Source organism: Polypterus senegalus, chromosome 1 (assembly GCF_016835505.1).
Source record: "Polypterus senegalus isolate Bchr_013 chromosome 1, ASM1683550v1, whole genome shotgun sequence".
Taxonomy (NCBI): Eukaryota; Metazoa; Chordata; class Cladistia; order Polypteriformes; family Polypteridae; genus Polypterus; species Polypterus senegalus.
In genome coordinates, this window is record NC_053154.1 from 174,801,958 (window position 1) to 174,823,263 (window position 21,306).

Sequence of the window (21,306 nt, forward strand, 5' to 3'; positions counted from 1 at the left end):
CCCGAAGGTGGAGGGAAGCTACCCTCTCGTCCACCGGGGTAAACCCTAATGTACAGGCTCCAAGTCGGGGGGGCAATAAGTATGCCCACACCCGCTCGGCGCCTCTCACCGGGGGAAACTCCAGAGTGGTAGAGAGTCCAGCCTTTCTCAAGGAGATTGGTTTCAGAGTCCAAGCTGTGCGTCAAGGTGAGCCCAACTATATCTAGCCGGAACCTCTCGACCTCGCGCACTAGCTCAGGCTCCTTCCTCTTCAGAGAAGTGACATTCTACGTCCCAAGAGCCAGCTTCTGTAGCCGAGGATCATACCACCAAGGTCCACGCCTTCAGCCATCACACAACTCACACTGCACCTGACCTCCTTGGCCCCTCCCATAGGTGGTGAGCCGTAAGGCAAAGCTCTCAATTTACCAGTCGATCTACGTTCCTACCCTCACCTATGGTCATGAGCTATGGATAGTGACTGAAAGAACGAGATCGTGAATACAAGCAGCTGAAATGAGTTTCCTCCGCAGGGTGTCTGGGCTTTCCCTAAAAGATAGGGTGAGAAGCTCAGTCATCCGAGAGGGGCTCAGAGTAGAGCCGCTGCTCCTCTGCATCGAGAGGAGTCAAATGAGGTGGCTCGGGCATTTGATCAGTATGCCTCCTGGACGCCTCCCTGGTAAGGTGTCCGGGCACGTCCAACTGGGAGGAGACTGTCTCCCGGCTGGCCTGGGAACGCCTTGGGATTCTCCCAAAAGAGCTCGAAGAACTGGCCGGGGAGAGGGAAGTCTGTGCCTCTCTGCTCAAGCTGCAGCCTCCACGACCCAACCTCGGATAAGCGGAAGAAGATGGATGGATGGATGGTTAGCTATGTCCAAACAGATACACAATCTGACAATGCCTTTAATTGTTGGTGACCAACTGCTCTGTAGCACCTTAGTTCACGTAGCATACTTCACTAAATGTTAAAAGGGGACACATAATACTAGAGAAGTAAATGAGTGCTTAATTAACTTTATGGATTCCCAGTAAGAAACCTTTTATCTGGGTGAAGACAGACAAAGACTTATAAAGCTGAAGCACTACATTTTTATAAATGGATTTGCTTGTTAAGGACACGTTGTGCACACTATCATTGACACTGTGTAGTGTGATAACCAAATCAAGCCATACCACACATAATACAAGATTTGAGGTTGTCTGACACACTGTCACTAACTTCTATTTGAAGCCTGTTATGAATCTTTTAGCACCAGTGTTCTGCTGGTAATGTAGGATAAGTACACTGATCTGTAGTCCAGGGGTTCCACAGGGAACTGTACTGGCCCCTGTCCTGTTTACACTGTACACTGTATACTTTAGATACAATACTAAATAATGTCATCTGTAGAAATTTTCTGATGACACAGCCCTGGTTATCAGTGTTGTGTAACAGAGTGAATACACAACACTGATGAAAGAAAACTGAACCACCAGCAGCCCCCTTGGACTAAAGTCTTCACACATTATACACTTCACGTCATTATTAGAATAGCATGGAAAAAGTTTCTGCTTTAGGTATGTGTTCAGTATTTCTTGCATTTCTTTACATCCTACACTTACCCAGATCTTTGTAGACATGGAACAAACATGAAATACATGTATTCCAAATAACAATATACTGTATTATTTTCCCTATAAAACTCCACAAACCTCATATGCAGATAAGGAGCCTTGGCTTGAGCTGGGAGAGCTGAGCTCTGTCAAGGTGGGGGATGGGACAGCAGGCTGCCTGCTGCTTGTGCTGATCGACACATTTACAAAACAAAAGACGCTGATGGAGAGGTGTGAAGGGATTTAACGTGGGCCGGGATTACAAGTTTTTTCGTAGGTTTCAGGAATTCTAGTGTTAGTAGACACTACATTAGGAGTGACAAAACTGCACCCATTACTACTGAGCTGTGACAAACTCAATATTCAGTAGCCATGTTGGAAATGACAATTTTAGTTCAAGGAGCACAAGTATTCAGCTACAGTAAAGCTGAATACATAATGGTTTATAAGGCATTTCAAGAAAAGAGAAGCAGCATTTAGTATGTCTATAGACACTAAGCTGCACTGAAACCTACCATGATTTGATTGAGAGACATTCATTGATAAAAGGTTAGCTCTTCATGTAAAAAAAAACATTATACTTTGCTTTATGTATGTATACCTTTTACAATTCACTATTTACACCTTTTACTATTCACTATTCTTGACCACATAAAAATGTAAAAAAAAAAGAAATTCCTTTATATAATTATCGAATGCTATTTCAGTTATTGTTGTACATCTAAGTTGGGACACCCCAGTCAAATATGTTTTACGGATTCTCGAGATGAAAATAATCTAAGCTAACTTGAGCTTAGTACAAACTGGTACTCAACATATTTCTGTTTGTTTTAATTCACACATATTATTTGTTCAATTTATCAGACTGAAAAAATACAATATGACACCATTCCTTGTACAATCCATATCGTCCTTGATAAGGACCCTGCCATCAGCTGGTGGCACCAAATAATGTGGCCACTTACTAATTACAGAGTACTTTGGTGTGCTGGCAGGGACAATGAGAATGTTTATCTGATGCATTGTTTGTGCTACTTTTTGTATTATTTTGCCTATATTACTGACTTATTAATCTAGAATATGCTTCTCATTATACTTTAATTAAAATCTGGCCTTGAGCAGTTCATTAAGGCAGTTGCAGGGTACTTAAAAGAGTTCAGAATTTGCAAGGAGAATGGTTTGCTGCTGTCCAATTGAGCTGAAGACGAGACAATTAAAGTGGGAAATGTGTCCTAGTCTGGCAGCTGAATTAGTAAGGTCTGGTACGAAAGAGTTTAATTTAATGTTTAATTCAAGATGCTTAATTAAATTGGCAGGAAAGCAAAGTGTTAGAGCCAACAAACAAGTAATCTTTTCTTTATGTAGCACCTTTTATACTGACCTCCACCCCTGTGTTCTTTACAAGTGCATATCTACAGAATTGTGTCCATACATTTTTTAGAGCCAGAAGTAGAAGACATGTAGAAGGCTGACCCAGTGTTTAGTGTTAATGTTTCAAAAGTGCAGAAAGCTAGGTTTGAATTCAGGTGCCCTTGCAATACACTAGTGTCATGTCAAGGGACTTTTTTCTCCTTTCTAAATGAATCTTTCAGTGAAAGACGCCATCTATTTGCAGCCCTGAAACCTGAATTAGGCAGGTTTAGTAAGAAGATGGCTAGACATAAATTTAACAGGCTGGCTGACAGATTTTCTCACGGTCAGATTGGCATACAGTTGCCTGGACTAAACCAGCAAACTTGGATGGCAACACTGCTTTACATCACTATTATTATTGGTGTCTGCTTTGATAGTGTTTTCATTTACTATATTCCTGATGGTCTGACAATAAATCCTTAATCATTCTTTGCAAAATATGTGCTTGTTTGTCAGGAAGAGAGTTTGGTGTACTACTGAGCTGCATTTTTGTTTTTCAGTAGTCGATCAGCTTCATCTGTTCATATGGAAATTTACTTAAATTTCTATTATTTATCATTTTACTTAAATGTTTGTCTCCTTATGTAATGGTTTCAAGTATTAACTTCTCCAGTTCTCACCAGCAGGGCATATTTGTTTTTCACACACTAAAATGACATAATATTCCAAAAAAACAAAAAAACAAAATATCTTTACTCATTTAAAACTTGCACATACCGGCACATAAATGCTTTATAAAATGCATCCCAAGTGTGAAGATAAATGTACTATGCAATTATAGTCATGTATGGTAGTATTCAGTGAGAAAATGAGGCAATATACTTTAGCACTTTTTTTTTTGTTTGAAAACATTCCTTAAGCTAGAAAACATTCCTTAAGTTGTAGGGCTGACAATGCAGGAATGGATGAAACGTAAAGACCGTAAAATAGTAATTAATTATCGTGTAGAAGTACAGAGCTTTTAGAGTTACAAACTGCATGGTTTCTATTTTGTTCTACTTTACATTTGCATATGTTTTAGAGTCATGTGATAAATAACTTCAAGAATTCAGTTTTAATGAATATTTTAAAGTGGTTATGTGACTCAAGGGTGAGAGCATAATGTTGAAAGACTGTATAGGATCGAGTCACCTACTAGGAGAAGCATCCTAGCTTAATTACTAAACCTCCAGGAGTGCTGTTTTGGAAACCAGCTTGTCCATGTAAAGCATAACACATATGCTTAGGATTTTAGTTTGCTCTGGTACATTTACATCATCATCATCATTATTATTACTGTTATTACTAATGAAGATTGTACTTTTGGGCACAGGACCTATTCCTAGAAAAATATTTTAGATCTTTATGAGTAGCTATTAATATCTGAATCTACAATGCACCATTAATACTATCCTTCATATGTATAGCTGTTTGGAAAGGGGAGGAGTGTCCTCTGGCAAAAATAGGCACGGTGACTAAGTATAGAGCTATATTGTTTCAACATGCAGTAACTAACAAGCCATGAGCAACACCTTTATAAGACCACAACATATATGTACATGATGTTGCTGTATGGCACCAAAGGGAACTCATTGATTGAGAATGCAATGTTTATTAGGACAAAACATGCATACAGTGTTTGATAAGACAAATCTCTGTGTGTTGGGGAACACCCTTAAACATTTTAATATTTTGTGATGAAAAAGGAAACAGTGGAAGGCGAACACATTTCAAAACACACTAACTGCCCTTCACCAAACTCAAATTTGATGTATTTTAAAAACCACCATGTTTTGCAGATTTTTTTTGGGATTAATTTTTTATATACTGATAATTTGAAGTCAACCATATAAATGTTTATATTTATAATAGAAGCACAGGCAGGTTAAATGACCTAATTAGTGTCATACACTGACTAAACTTACTACTTTGTGTTTTAAAGGTCAACGTTCCACAATTAAAAAAATATATGATGTTGTTAATCAATTGAATATAATAAGCCCCATAGTTAAAATGACTAATTTGGGGAACCAGCCATTAGAAGCTGAAGAGAAATTAGAAATGAAGCTGGCATATAAGTTTGAGATATTGGAAAGAGTAGTGGTTTTATATTCTGATCAACTCGGCTTTCCACACTCATCAGTAATTTAAAGATTGACTGTACTAATATAATTATTCTTAGATTTATATTTTTAACTCCACTGTTACCACACTTAGCACTGCATGTTTATCTGATACATTTCTTTTGATTAGGTGTAGGCTAGATTTAGGTTTCATCTCTACTCACAACATAAAGTTTTAAGGTTTGCCCACAATGTTATGATCTCTTATTGCAGGACACATCAATGTGCAAACACACAAGGCTCTGCTTAGGATAGTCCAGCACACCTACCCGAGCCCCCCCCTCCCCCGAAATCCCCCACCCACTCACCAAGTTGTATGATAACTACTGCAGTACATTAGTTCAGACTCTTTATTTTACATTCAAGTTGTACCCCAGACTCTTTAAAGTGGGGTCTACTCTTCAAATGCAATTATATTTACTCACCCCCTATGACTTCTTCCTGTGCAACAGTAGCTGAAAGAGATTGAAACAAAGCAAGCTCCTGTTAAATATGTATAAAAGACAAGGTAATCATCTGGATGAACAAAGCTTAAAAAAACTTTAACAATTCAGAATGCAGGTAAGTGTAAGTGTGTGTGTGTGTGTGTGTGTGCATGTGCATGTGAAATCAGTGTGTCTGTGTGTTAAAAGAATCCCAGTTGGTTCTGCTCTGCTCAAATGATGTTTGATGGTCTGACAAAGCAGTGCACAAACCGTGATGCCTGGTCCTGGAAAAAAGGCTTGCCGACCCTGGACAAAGTGAACAGAAGGACAAAAGGAGCTTTTTTTTAAATATTTTTCAGAAAGAAAAAGGGCATAATAATGTAAAAGACACATGCCTGGAATAAGCCAAGAGAACAAATAGAAGAGCAGAAAAGATGTAGTCAAGCTGAGCACCTGCGTGACCATCAGGAAGACCGTGTCCTGCCACAGATAAAATTGCAGCTTGCCGTGAGAAGGTTTCACACGCACAAAGATTCAGCACCCCCTGTGGATCATGCATTGTCAGGCTGGCACCCCACAGAGCCAGAGATTAGTCTGTGTGTCCGATAATGCCAGACCTGTCGTTGTGACTGACTGCCCAAAAGGCCAAGGGATTAGTCCTGCTCTGGTGCAATCAGAATGTCAAAGATGTGGAGAACTTGAGCTGCTGCCTGCAGAGCCAGATGTTAAGAAATGACTATGCACTAGCAGCAGCACATCACCTAGAGCAACATTTGGAAGGGAATCAAGTTTCCACCAAAGTGCTGCCACCTTTGGTCCAAGTATAATGCTAGAATGAGAAGTGAGCATTCTAGACAGAAAATCATCAGACCATGTGAGAAAAAGAGCAGGGTATGTGGACAAACAAAAAAGTATAACATTTCTCATCCAGATGAACACATATTATTATAAACAAAGTGTGACTGCCTTCAGGCTGGCTCTCTAAAGGAAAACAAGAGCAACTTGTGCAGAAATTACTCACTTTTACAGCAGACTGTCACGCGCAGTCTCAGGCAGGGGTTAAGGCCCTCACTGTCCTCACTTGGCAGGGCTGTAACAAAATACACAAGCAACCTCATTAGTGACAGATCAATAATTGCAGCCCTGCAGGATCACTAATTGACCAATAGCTTGTGGTTATGCAGGGTCAGTGACTCATCAATAGCTGCAACTCTGCAGTTTGTCGATTGATTAATTGCTGTGGTTATGCAGGGTCAGTCATTGATCAATAGGTGCAACTCTGCAGGGTCACTGGTTATGGGCACAAGGGAGTACCATGGCTCACAGACGAGGTCTTTCACAGAAACTGACAGCTAGATTACAGTATACAGTGCAAGAACCTTATGATCTGCATGTGCAAACAGTGTGAGTATAGTAGACTTGGCCACAGATGCATAGCCTCCGTTTTGCTTACAACAGGTGGACATATAATTCCTTTATTGTGCTAGAAGACAGCCTACTGTGGGCATGCTGAAAAACACACAAGCCCTGAACCATAATTTTAATAGCACACCCAAAGCAAAAGAGGTTATCAAACACATTAAAGAAGCTTGCATATTTACAAAAATAGCTAATAAACATAAGGGGGCTGTTTGGTCTCTCATTTATTTTCCTTAGTTTACCTTAGTCAAGGATGAAAACATTCACATGCACACAGAGAGAGTCAGCCTTTATACACTGATATAAGGAAGTATGCCTCTGTGAGTGACAGAGGCAGTAATTTATGTAAAGACACAGTTTCTTCTTATTTTTTTTTTTAAATTCTGAACACAAGGGCCACAGGACTTAGAGTAACTCCCCAAATGGGGATTAAAGAGCAGCCAATCAGCCCTCTAAAAAAGGGCAGCATTTGCTGCCCAAATTGAGCATCTTTTTTAACTGCTGTATTAAAAACATAAATTACACACTTCACGTGTTGGTGCTTATTAAAAACCAGTAGCTTAGCAACAACAATATCAAAGTATTTTGTGAAGCCCCCAAAACATATACATGAAATTTGAAAAAATAAAAAAATATTGGTTTCCATACTGGCTTAAGGAAACTGCCTTGTGGGTGTGTTACAGAATAAATTTTAATGTCCCATTGATAGGATTTAAGTGAATAAGGCCATACAGTTCACCTCTCCCAAATAACAGGGCAGACCATCCAAATGCAAAACTGGAGAAACTTGGAGAAGGAAGATGACATTCTAAAATTAAGCTGCCAGCCCCCAGATAAAGGGTATGAGAATAACTCTACTATGCTGTCTTACTGGACCAAGCCACACAAAAGATTTAAAAGGAGGTGGAGGATATGCTTAGATAGAAGACAGGGATTTCAAAGTTTGTAAAGAGTCCATATATGAAACAGCATGTCCGTGGCGTGTAAAGAGGCAGTGAAAGCATCTGGTTTTCCTGGTTTCACATCCAGACTTCTGAAACCCCAGGGATTCCACACATGAAGATGAAGAAATTAAACTAGTGATAGTTTAGCCACTGTTGAACTCAGTAATTACTATCACATCTGGAGTTGCACAGGGTTGAGAGGTCTCCTCAATTTCTGTCCACACAGGAAACACTAAAGGGATAGACGGGAAATCCTGCTCTAGAATTATGAAAAAAGACACTAAAGGGGAAGAGCAAAGGCAACATAAACAAGGAGGCATAATTCAGCAACGAGGGAAAGTTATACTGCAAGGAACTACAGAAGCAGGACTGTATGGTCTATGAACCAAGAAGCTGAACTTCATGTCTCAATGTGGCAGGATTAGTCCTTATGATTAGTCCAGCATCTGTCACTTAATCAGCATATGCTCCACTTATAAAAATGTGTTAATAACTGTACTTCCCCTATAATAGTTTTACGCTAGTGTTCACCAGGAAAAGTAGTATGTATAATAAGATTTCTTTTTTTTTTTTTGTAAAATATATGTAACTCTGAGCCCCTGTAATGTGAAATGCTCTGTAAAAAATAAATTTAACTAAGCTATAGGTTCACAGCTCAAGAGCCCAATGTCCACTCCTGTCCTGGGCACCTCTTATTTGATTTTTTTGTCTTCCACTATGTCTATATATGTTAACCTTCTAGATCCTGAAAACATGCCTGTTATGTTAACCACTAACTCAAAATTTTAATGTGTATAATATATATACTGTATATACTATATATATATATATATATACATCTACTCTATATATATAAAATCATAAGCCTAAAAGTGCAACGATTTTGTGCAACAGTTTTATGTGACATTTTATGCAACGTTTTTTGTCACCCTTTAAATCGCTCTTATTTGAAAAACTACATATATATATATGGTGTTATTCTTTTCAGAATTTATTGAACTTAAATGTGATGTTGTCAGATTTTCAGATTCTTATTTTGTTTTTAAATTATAAACAAAGAAATATCAAGAACTCACGTTCCGCGAGACGAGACTTTGTGCCAAAAGATTTAACCATGCCTGGGGTCAGAAATAAAAGACAAAGAGTCCCGATCTGATTGTATGGGTGGTTACCTACCAGGTAACGCATGTGGTTGGTCTGCCAGTCGGCAAACATCCGCCATGGGCCCTCTCAGTTGCGAGAAGTAGATCACAGAATGTTCGCCTCTGACGCCGATCCCTGCGACGGGTGCAGTAGAGTGTGTACACCTTATGAGCCCAAATAAGGGCGATGATCTGCTTCTCGCAACTGAGAGGGCCTGTGGCGGATGTTTGCCGACTGGCAGACCAACCACATGCGTTGCCTGGTGGTTAACCACCCATACAATCAGATCGGGACTCAGACTATGAATGCTATGATATATATATATATATATATATATATATATATATATATATATATATATATATATGGAAACCCTAGAAATAAATGTAGCTACAAAGAGGGTTGATTTCCTGGTTTGAGCCCAGTACTGCTGGGGCAGACACTGATTCCCTATGATTTGGACAATCATGTTGTTAGAAAATGAACAGATGGATAACTTGTAAAATATCTAGAGGTTTTAGTTTCTGTGTATAGGATGACAGAGCAAATAATGCTGAGGAGGTTTTAGAAATGTTAACAGGATGTAAGAAAACAGAATAGGAAATATTGGGAGGTAGGTAGCTATATAGAATAGGGGTTACAGGTAAAAGGGGTGGGAGACAGTTGCTGTTGAGTCAATAAATGTACAGAACAAAATACAGTATATGGACATGTAATTACTGAGAAAATATACCAACTCTAATGCAGACAGTAGACGAGTGAGGCTTTCCTGGTACTACAAACAAAACAGATACGTTCTGTATTGATGTTTTGTCTCAGAATGACTAAGGCCAGCATGTTTTAGATTATCACCCAATTAGAAAGAGAGTGCTTCTTCAGTGAGCTGCCTATACATAGATGGGGTCTTGCTTTGCAATGCCACTTTGCTTGCCCCTTCTAGGCCCCCAAGCCCTAGGTTCCTGCCTGGAAGATGAGAGAACTTGAGTTTTCTATACTTCAACAGGCAGTGTTGTTCTGCTGGGCTTCTTGCATGGCAGTGGAGACGCTATGCTACATTGAATCTGAATAGTGTGGTGGTGAGGTGGGGGTGGGGGTTAGTCTGACAGCTCGCAAGCGGCTCATGCAGATGTAGATGGAGATTTGGTTGAGGGATCTTTGAAAACCTCTTGTTAAATTTAGTCAACTAGCCGTGAAAGACACCAGCGCAGTGCTCATTACTGTGGACAGCTGTGCCGATGCAATCGCTGATTTGCTCTCCTCCTTCTCCCAGGCACTCACTTGGATCTCCATGGAAGAAAAACCTCGGCCCACTTTATCTGAGGCCCCGTTCCACCACTGTAGTCAGGTCAAAACCCAGAGGAAGTCAGTGAGCCCTGGTGAGGCATCTTTCCCAGCAGCTTTTTCTCTGCATATTGGAAGCAGCTATCACCAGCATGAAGAAGGGTATTCAGCCCACGCAGATAGACAGTAAGACTGACCCTGTGTTGACAGCACTTGAGAAATTTATGTGAGCACTATCCATCCAATTCTTACCATTTACAAGTTTTTAGTTACAAACTGTGTCAGAAGAAAGTACAAACTGTGGTGATTTAATGCTGGTGGGGGAGGATGCAATTTACTGATCATTACTCAAAAGTCCATGCTGGCATCCATTAAGGCAGAGTGGCGTGGCACATACAGTATTGTTTTCTATACTGCTGTACTGCATGGTGCCCTGTGGAAATGCCACACAAAACTATCAATTATTAAGCAATAACAATGAAAAGTCAAATGAAAAAGCACATCATTTAATCCATTTCCAAAACCACTCCATTCATTTCAGAGTGGCATGGGCATGCCCTTCAGCATTGAGAGCAAGATAGGAACCAAATTGATGGCAGCAGTAATCTGTTACAGCACACACCAAAGCATACAGCTATACCAGTCCATCACAGGGTGCACAGAAGCACAAAATCACATCTCACTCTTTTGGGTTCAAATAAGAATCTTGTTTGGAATATAGATGAAAGCCAGAATACACTCAGAAACATGGACATGGGGGGGAACATGCAACCTAAGAGGGCTATAAACCCAGCAATTGATTCTGGTTCCCTGGAAAAGGTATGCTAGGCCACTGGACCAGAACAGAAAAAACGCTAAAACAAAATAATAAAAAAAAAACCAGCAAAAATATCATCCATATACTTTTGCTCTCATGTGGTACAAGTTGTTATCTAAATAATTTGAAAAAGCCAAGCTATATACAATATACGCACAAATTCCCTTTCACTCTACCTGTGAAGGTCACTGCCAAATGCTTTTCTGCAAAGGAGCAAAGGCAAGACTGGAAAGTGCATGTTCTAAGGCTGTTGCTTTGACTGGAAGACTAAAGTATACAAAATCTTCTGCAGTGTTAATTTCATGCATGAGTCATTTAAATCTTGGGAACAATGTTGTAAAAGTATGTACTAGTAAGATGTTTACACAGGCAAAGATTAATATTCTTACCATATGATTAAATAAATCCATTCATTCATTTTCTGAGCTGCTTACTCCATCAGAAGGTACTGAGAAAATAAAGATTATGATGGCAGCATTGTTTGCAAAGAAAGAACACCTGCCCATTTCAAGACACATTCATTAATGCAGAAATATTTTGGAGTTGCCAGTCAACCTATCCTGTATGTCTTTGAGAACTGGGTGGATAACTAGAAACCCTGAAGAAGAAGAAAAAAAAAAACGCAAATAAACTTACAAATTTCACAAAGATAGTGAACAGGCAAGGATTGACTATCTATAGTGCTATCTATTTGAGCATAAAATAGAGTACAGGTTTCAGCCCCCTTTGTCCGTAAAACTGAATTGAGGGGGTTTAGTAAATGGCTGGATGGATGAAACTAGTCACATTTGAAATTCAAATGCGCACTATAATATTTCCAACCTCATTTAACTGGCTTGAAGAATATCCAAAAGTAGGAGAAAAATCTTCAAAATTCAGCCCCTTGAAGTGTCCTCAGCTAAACCTTTCTCTATTACAGGGAAGACAGCAGAGATGCACACTTCACAATGGATCTTTCTTCCTCAGGGTTTCTTGTAAGTAGGGGCATAAATATATCTTAGAGCAAATAAAACAAATATATACAGTGCCTTTCAAAATCACTTTGATAATTGGTTTTCAGGTTTTGCCTGTAAGGATGATGTTATGTAGAGCACGGAGAGCACCAGCTTAGGACCATACAAATAAGTTCTCCAATGATCTCATTTGGTCCCAAAATACTTTATGACATTTTCACTTGGTCACAAGCTGTCAATTGGTCTGGGGGCTTTGGAAAGGTTTTATTGGGGCCATGAAAAATGTTCTGGTCTCCTTTCCATTTTGTAGTGTTTCTGAGTTTAATTTTTTCTTATTCTATTAATATTTTTTAAATGTGCTACATAAAAAAAAAGGTTTGAGCTTTTTCATTGAAACCTTAGCATTTTTTCAAGCAGCTGAATTTATAAATGCAAAGTCTAATTTGCAACACCTAATCGTTTTATTTCTATTGAACTTAGACAACTTGTAATTCATCATTGTGCAGATTTTTGATACATACAGTACATCCCACAACTCATTAAAGTACAAGCTTCTCTGCACTGACAGGAAAGATGAACAGGTGGAAGTTGAGCTGAGCAGGATGCATTGATTTCAAGAGAGGAGTAAACTGGACAAGTAGGTAGCTCACAAAAGGATTCCTGGTCTCAAAGGTCATTCATTACTTGTAAAGTGTATGTGGCAATCCCATTTGTGAATTCATCTTTTGTATTCCATATACAAATTAGAAAACATCAGTTTTGTGCCTGCCTTACGGGATAATGTGTAACTGCTACAGAAATGTACTGTAAATGTACTGTCATTCACTTAATGTTATGTCATACTCTAGGGCGTGTTTATTTTTCCAAGTCTCTCATTATAGCTTCCCATTCATTTCTTTTTTAACTCATTTAATTGACATCAAGATTGCAGTGTCCTAACAATATGTTGGAAGCACTGGGTGTTTTGCAGGAAGCCAGAGGATGTGGTACCAGTCCAACAAACAGTATGGAACATTTAACACATATGTCCAAACACTCACTTATTTGGGGTCAGTTGTAAGTTTCCAATTAATCTAAATTGAACATATCTGAAATGTATTTTGGAAATCAAAAGTACTGGGAAGACAAAAACACAGGAAGAACATACAGCCCTCACAAAGACAAGGTTCAGGCAGTGAGACTTCAGAGCTAACCACTGCAAAATCTTTCCATCCATTTATGGAATGCACACATTGAGTAAGTTTTGTTCATTAAGGGTTGAAACTATTATTTGAAAAAAAAGAATGTGACAATCTGTACAGGCAACTGTCATTTGTGTTAAAAGCTACCAGGCATGAAGGGGCACTTAATTTCTGAACTGCATTCCCCATTCCTACACATGGTCCTGAATATTCACTGTTGTGGTACTTTTAAACTTCTTTAACATTTTTTCTTCCAATGCATATAGATATCAAAGTATTTTATATGACAGTGAAGGAAGTGGTTCTTTTTTTCCTGGGGAGCAGGGGGTGAGGCACAGAGATTTGTCCTGCTGCCTTACAGATCCAGAGTTTTGTGCTGAGTGTTGCCTCTGTGATTGCATGTTTTTTCTCCAACTACTTTGATTTTCCTACCAAATATGGTAGGATATCAGGTTGACTGGCAACTCTAAATTGGTCCACTGTGGGTGAGTATATGTGTCACTGGGCCCTGCAACATGATGGTGCTGAATTCTAGCTTGGTTACTATCTTGATTCTAGTGCAGCTGAGATAAACTACAGCCCACTGCAGCCCTGAATTCTTTCCTTATATTTATGTATCGTTAGTGTTATGGGGTAAAACCACGATCTAAGTTGCTAAAGTACAGAAAACACAAAAGAGTGTGTTTAAGTGTATGCTTTGAAAACTTTTTCCATTTTAAAAAATGTAGCATTTTACCAAATTTTCACACCAAGCATTTTATAATGCTCCCAAAATAGATGAAAAAGCATGGTATAACCATACATACAGGAGCACTGTTGGAAGGCTGGAAATATTGACAAAACTATACAGGATAAAAGCATGCTGACAAATGCTTGGAGATAAAATGCACACTGTGACAAATGCTTGCAGCTAGTAAGCTGCTTTTCTAGCTCTGACAATCACTATGGAGAAAAGTACAAGAATTTAATTTACAAAACAAATATAAAAATTATGAAAGGTTCATCTGCATGTAGTGCAAAAGATATTTTTAAATTTTGTGCCATATGCCATACTTCCCTTGGTAATAGATTGAATTTTATTTATTTGTCCCCAAGGAAGAAATTATGCCTTCTACAGAAGCTCTTTAAATAAATAAATAAATATATATATATACTTACTAGCAAAATACCCGCGCTTTGCAGCGGAGAAGTAGTGTGTTAAAGAAGTAATGAAAAAGAAAAGTAAACATTCTGAAAATAACGTAACATGATTGTCAATTTAATTGTTTTGTCACTGTTGTGAGTGATGAGTGTTGCTGTCATATATATATATATATACATATATATATATACAGTATATATATATATATATACACACACACATATATACATACATATATACACATACATCCACATATATATATATATACATATATATATATCTACATATACATACACACATATATATATAAACATATATATACATACATATCTACATATATACATATACACAAACACACACACACACACACACACATATATATATATATATATATATATATATATATATATATATACAGAGTCTTTGGGGAAAGCAACTGTTGCTGGGGGTGCCAGAATCCATGAAGGAAGAAAAATGAAAAACATTATTTGTACAAAACCGACAGAATATTATTCCGGAATAAATCAACTCAAACCTTAAATAACTTATAATATTTTGCTCTCCATAAAAATATATCCTGTCTAAATTATACAAGTTAGAAATAAAGTAAACGTTAAAAGAACAAACATTCAAATTTCTTTACTCTTATGTAATTTTATATAAAAATAAACTTAAATTTTAAATATCCCAAAAGATTTTGCTCTCCATAAAAATATATCCTGTCAAAATTATACAAATTCAAATATGAACATGGTGCATAACAAAACCTGGAAATATAAATAAAATTTGTTCTTTTCAGCAATAACAAATCAAATCATTCAGTTGTCTTTGCTCTTATATCATTTTATCAGAGCGGACGCCTGGCATCTTTTTTTGGCAACAAGTTCATTTATGTTTGGTGTGAGGTTCTGTGTTGTGGAGATTCTCAGGATGGACTGCAGGTGCTCATCAGTGAGGCGACTCCTGTGTGCTGTTTTGTTAGTCTTCATGACTGAGAAGAGCTTCTCACACAGATATGTGCTACCAAACATGCACAAGGTTCGAGCCGCATGTAGACGGAGCTGGAGCATTTCTGCAGGAATGGAGTGAATAAACTGTGTGGGCCGTGCAGTATCGTACTTTGCCTTCAGTGTGCCATTACACTGCAGCTCAATCACCTCCATCTGAATCTGCACAGGTGCAGTTTCCACATCGACGGCAAATGGGTTGCGAAACAACTCAAAATTCTTTTTGTTCTTCAAAGTCACCAAAGCGCCGGCGAACTCAGTGCGCAGTGCGCCAGTTTATCAGCAAAGTGCGATTTGGGAACACCGTAGTGCCGACTTGGTTCAACATTACTTGGCAACAGGGAAAGGGGGCAAGTTGCACTGGTGCATTTGTGTCTCCCATAAAAGTAGCTTCACTTGAAATCACTTTGTGATTTTGCACGGGTAAAAACGTTTGCTGAAGTGTCAGATTCTTCTTTAACTCTTCTGCTTTCTGTATCTTGTGCATTGCATTCAGGTCTTTCAGGTTATCTTGATGTTTTGTCTCATAGTGCCATCTTAGATTAAATTCTGTAATTACAGCCACATTAGCTCCACAAATGAGACACACGGGTTTACCGGCAATGTCAGTAAACATATACTCAGCCTCCCATCGGTTTTAAAGGCTCTATGTTCAGAATCACCTTTTCTTCGGCATCGTGTGGCTAGCTTCACAATAACTTGCAGCATCATAAGCTAGACTTGATTAACGCGTAAGTGTTCGCAAGGCAGCTGAAGCGCTGCATTATGGGATCTGTAGTTTATTGTGTTACCAGCGCTTCATATCCCCGGCCATTAATAACAATAATATATAAAATGATCTCGCGGCCGGATATAATTACACACCAGGCGGATGTGGCCTGGGCCTTGAGTTTGACACATATGGACTAAATAGAACTTGAAAAGATATATTTTTTCAATGTGATCGCAATTCAGATCGAGTTGACGCACTACAGTACATCGAGCCCGCGTGCTATTGTGGTTTTGCCTGCGTGCCTCAATAAGTTACCCTCCCCTCGCTCTTACTTTTTACCGTTCATCTAATGAATACACTGAGTATGGCTTTACCAAAACAATCATTGATCGCAAATAAAGTATCCATTGTTCATAAAGCTTCAATTGTTGACCTGTCTTTCTGCGTTAACCGCATATTTTTCATACGCCTCAAACCAAGGGGATGCGAGGCTAAAATAAATCGGAAGCACGCTGCACATACTCAGTGCATCCCTCTCGAATCGAACCTGACGCCGCACTAGAGGCAAAGCTCTACTATTAGCCACGGCGTGTGGTTTGTCTATTTGAGCGTAGCAGTGTAATTCGGTTTTTGTTCAGCACTCTTTGGAACTGTTGCTTTTTATCTGCGCACTGCGTCAGTTCACTTGAGCCGCTGTATATGGTTTTATATGTCACTCGCTTCTAATTGTTTCGCTGCCTTCTTAATTATATAATGTATGTTTTCTTCAGCGGTTTTTGGAGCTCTTCCTGGTTTTCTACATACTGCGTGATTAAGTGGGAGGCGTGACGATGTCACACGTAAACTCCGCCCCCATGGCTTTCGAGCTCAACTCCATTGCAGTATATGCAGAAAAATAGCTTCCAGTTATGATCATTACGCATAGAATTTCGAAATGAATGATGTTTGATGATCAGAAACATTTTGTGTGACAAACATGCAAAAGAATAAGAAATCAGGAAGGGGGCAAATAGTTTTTCACGCCACTGTATATATATATGTGCACAAAACCCCGCTTTTATCTATGCTTCCGTAGGATAATCTTTTGAAATGAAATTTTCCTCCAATCAGTCGTAGCAACGCGCTTTCTTACGACTGTTACATTTTTGTAGCTCTGATGTGTGCATCAATGTCATCGGTGTACCAGGAAATCATGCATTGACAGAAATTCCCCTTTGCTTGGAATGCAAAGTGTGATTAAATGCGTTATTTTTAACACGTTATGGAGCACATGCATCAAAGCTTCTCAGCTGTGCTTGTGCTAAGAAAAGGAAACATTTCAAAAATAACGTAACGCGATTGTCAATGTAACCTTTTGTCAGTAGTGCCTGGAGGATTCAGAGTGTGGAGAAACTCTAGAGACAGCGTGTGTATTAACTTGTGGATTTTTCTGTGAGTATTTGGTGGCAGCGTCACAAAGTTGCTTCCGCAAGACTGCGTTAACTGCGGAGCTCAGCTTAGAGCAAAATGAGGTGAATGGGAGGGGGGATGATGCCGTGACTCCCCCACCCTTAACTGTCAATCCCCCCACAAAGACAGTCTCTCGGAATTTGCATAAGCACAGCCCTTCAACAGCAATTTTAACTTAGTTACAAAGTGATCAAAACTCTCGTTTATATCCTGCATCCTCTCATTAAACTTGTATCCCGCATTAGCCGTGGGCATGACAAACGTCAGCGGAAGCCCGTCTATGAACTTAATTTAAACTTTAGGTTTACACCGTGCTTTGTTTCTGAAGTAGCTGCACTCATGAATATGGTTGTATATGTCACTCGCTCACTTCTTATTGTTTCGCTGCCTTCTCAATTGTATAATGCATGTTTTCTTCAGCTTTTGGCGCTCTTCCTTGTTTTCTACGCATCGCGTTGACAGTCAGTTCACGTGATTACGTGGGAGGCGTGATGATGTCACACGAAACTCCGACCCCACGGCCATCAAGCTCAACTCCATTACAGTATATGGAGAAAAATAGCTTCCGGTTATGACCATTAGGCGTAGAATTTTGAAATGAAACCTCCCCAACTTTTGTAAGTAAGCTGTAAGGAATGAGCCTGCCAAATTTCAGCCTTCTACCTACACGGGAAGTTGGAGAATTAGTGACGTTGGAAAGTTCAATATGGCGGCTGACAGTGGCGCCATACCACCAAATAAGTATGCATACATTGGTTTTGGTTAGTGCAGGGAAGCCACCTACCAAATTTCGTGAAGATGGGGCCATGAATAAGAAAGTTCAACATGGTGGACGTTTGTTACCGTTATGACCGTTCCGCATAGAATTTCGAAATGAAACCTGCTTAACTCTTGTAAGTAAGCTGTAAGGAATGAGCCTGCCAAATTTCAGCCTTCTACCTACACGGGAAGTTGGAGAATTAGTGACATTGGAAACTTCAATATGGCGCCGACAGTGGCGTCATACCACCGAAATAAGTACGTACATTGGTTTTGGTTAGCGCAGGGAAGCCACCTACCAAATTTCATGAAGATGGGGTCAGCCTTCTACCTACACGGGAAGTTGGAAAATTAGTGATGTTGGAAAGTTCAATATGGCGGCCGACAGTGACGTCATACCATTGAAATAAGTATGTACATCAGTTTCGGTTAGCGCAGGGAAGCCGCCTACCAAATTTCGTGAAGATGGGGCTATAAATAAGAAAGTTCAACATGGCGGACGTTGTCGACCGTTATGACCGTTACGTGTAGAATTTCGAAATGAAACCTGCCCAACTTTTGTAAGTAAGCTGTAAGGAATGAGCCCGCCAAATTTCAGCCTTCTACCTACACAGGAAGATGCTGCACCTACACTTTTTACTGCGTCTCTTTCATTTTAGACCAAAATTCCCAGTCCCGGGCAGTTTCACGAGAGTGTAGGCACAACATCATACTAATAGCTGAATTCTGAGTCAGTGCTCCACTGAGCATCAATGTGAGTAGTTGTGTCATGTGTGAATACTGTACTGTTTTGTATTCATACCTGTATTTCTATGAAAAAAAAGTTGCATCTAACGTCTCATTTTCAAATAACATAAAGTACAGGTTCTTTATTACTGTATAGAGAAGGCAGGTACAATCCCAAGACTTCATTCAAAATTACTTACATACAAAATTACATAATTTCTTTAATACTCAAGATAGGAGCCACATCACAGGCAATCATCCTGCTTTAGCTCCCATCTTCAGATTAGATGAAGACAAGCAGCTCAGACTCACCACTGTGGCAGACCAGAGGCCTCATGTATAAATGGTGCATATGCACAAAAATGTTGCGTACGAATGTTTCCACGTTCAAATCACAATGTATAAAACCTAAACTTGGCGTAAAGCCACGCACATTTCCATGGTAGCTCCAATCCTGGCGTACGCAAGTTCTCTGCTCAGTTTTGCAAACTGGCGGCACCCACCATCAAAGCAGTGCTACTGTTCCAGTGTGGTTTCCCTTTCTTTTTTAGATCCGCATCCGTCACGCGGCTTTATAAATACACTGAAATTAACCGTATACTGTTTATTAGTTCAATGCATCTGATTGTAATTAACCTGTAACAATATAATGGTCCACAGAATGGTAAAACTATTCTAAATGCCATAGCTGCTTTAGCGTTGTTACTCTTACTGCACCGTTTTCTTTTTCTTCTGTCAGCTTTACCTGTTGTTGTTGCCACAGCGGATCATCTTTTTCCACATTACTCTCACTGCACCACTCAGAGTATTTATATCACTGTATCTGAGTGGGGAATCACAGCTCTACAGCAGCTGACTGGAAAGAGAATTATCGGTATACAGTAGACCCCCACGAAGTCGCGGTTCAGGGTTCACGGACTCAGTCGTTCGCGGATTTTTTCTTAGAACCTAACTATTAATTGTTAGTGGAAAGCGCAAATATCCTTCGCAATTTTTTATGGCTTTTTTCGTGGCAATACTGTGCTGTAGAGGGAACAGGAAGCAACTGCTGAGGGAAACGCAGTTTGGGATGGTTAAAGTAGTCAATCTGAGAGTGTTATTCATTTCTTCTTGCTGCTGATTGACTGCTGCCATGTGACGCGTACCCTGGTGAGTGGGTTTACCACCACTGAGGGAAACGTGGTTTGAGATGGTGAAAGTAGCCAATCCGAGAGCGTTATTCATTTCTCCTTGCTGATGATTGACTGCTGCTTTGTGAAGCGTCTCCAGCTGAGTGTTCTTGTGTTTTCCATTTTGTTATTGTTTTGTTATTCTTAAATTGCCCTGAACCTTCCAAGGCTTCTGGAACTGAGCCTAAGCACCAGAAGAAGTTTAAAACACTCCAGGAAAAGGCTAAACTACTGGATATGCTCCGGAAACTAAAAAGTTATGCTGCAGTAGCGCGCCACTATAGCATTAATGAAAGCACCGTATGCTGCATAAAGAAGAATGAAGCAGCGATCTGGAGTACCGTATCTGTAAGTTTATGTGATAGTGCCAAAAATGTAACGACCGTAAGGAATAAAAATATCGTCAGGATAGAATCTGCCTTGGCACTGTGGATCACTGACTGCAGGATGAACATTCCCTTGGACGGTAACATCATCTGTGAGAAAGCACGGAAATTGTACCAGCAGTTCACTATAGGAGACAATGTAGCAACTTCCTATCACAATGTTCCTAAAAATAAAGAAAAGCCAGCACGAAATCCCACCAGAAGAAGACCCATACAAAGATACGACTCATCCTGAAGCGTCTGAAGAAGCGCCACCCGAGGAGTTTTAAATCCTGTGCATCGTACTGCACAGCTACTTCACCATCATCAATATCATTCATTATTGGTGAGTACCCGTAAATTTTCCTGTATTTTAATTAAATTAAATTATATATTTACTCTACTTATAACAAAGAAAACTATAGCACATACCAAAGAAAACGCGCTTGCATGAATTACAGTACGTATAACATTGGTATTTTACATTCTTCACCGCGGGAGACATAACAGTACAGTACTGTACAGTATAAGGGTGTACCTTTACATTCTGTTTTAAGGTGATGTAATTAGGTAATTTTTTAGGTAATGTTTTAATGTATTAAGCTGAGTTTGCAATGAAATTAAAGTGCTTTGGGGGCATACTGTATTTAGGGTTGAAACTATAAAAATAGGCATTTAAAAGGCATTTTTTAACCACATCCAAAAGTCACGGTTTTTCACAATTCGCG

General features: G+C 39.3%; 1 protein-coding gene across 2 annotated transcripts in view; it reads right to left on the bottom strand.

Moving 5' to 3' along the window:
- si:dkey-246i14.3 (ephrin A4) overlaps positions 1 to 21,306 on the bottom strand; it is a 99,181-nt gene that overhangs the window by 38,406 nt on the left and 39,469 nt on the right. For both annotated transcript variants that reach the window (XM_039763371.1, XM_039763364.1), the window contains exons 3-4: positions 6,534 to 6,602; positions 5,513 to 5,542 (exon numbers count right to left, since the gene is read on the bottom strand). In XM_039763371.1, coding sequence (XP_039619305.1) covers positions 5,513 to 5,542; positions 6,534 to 6,602 — 99 coding nt within the window. The remainder of the gene's footprint in view (positions 1 to 5,512; positions 5,543 to 6,533; positions 6,603 to 21,306) is intronic.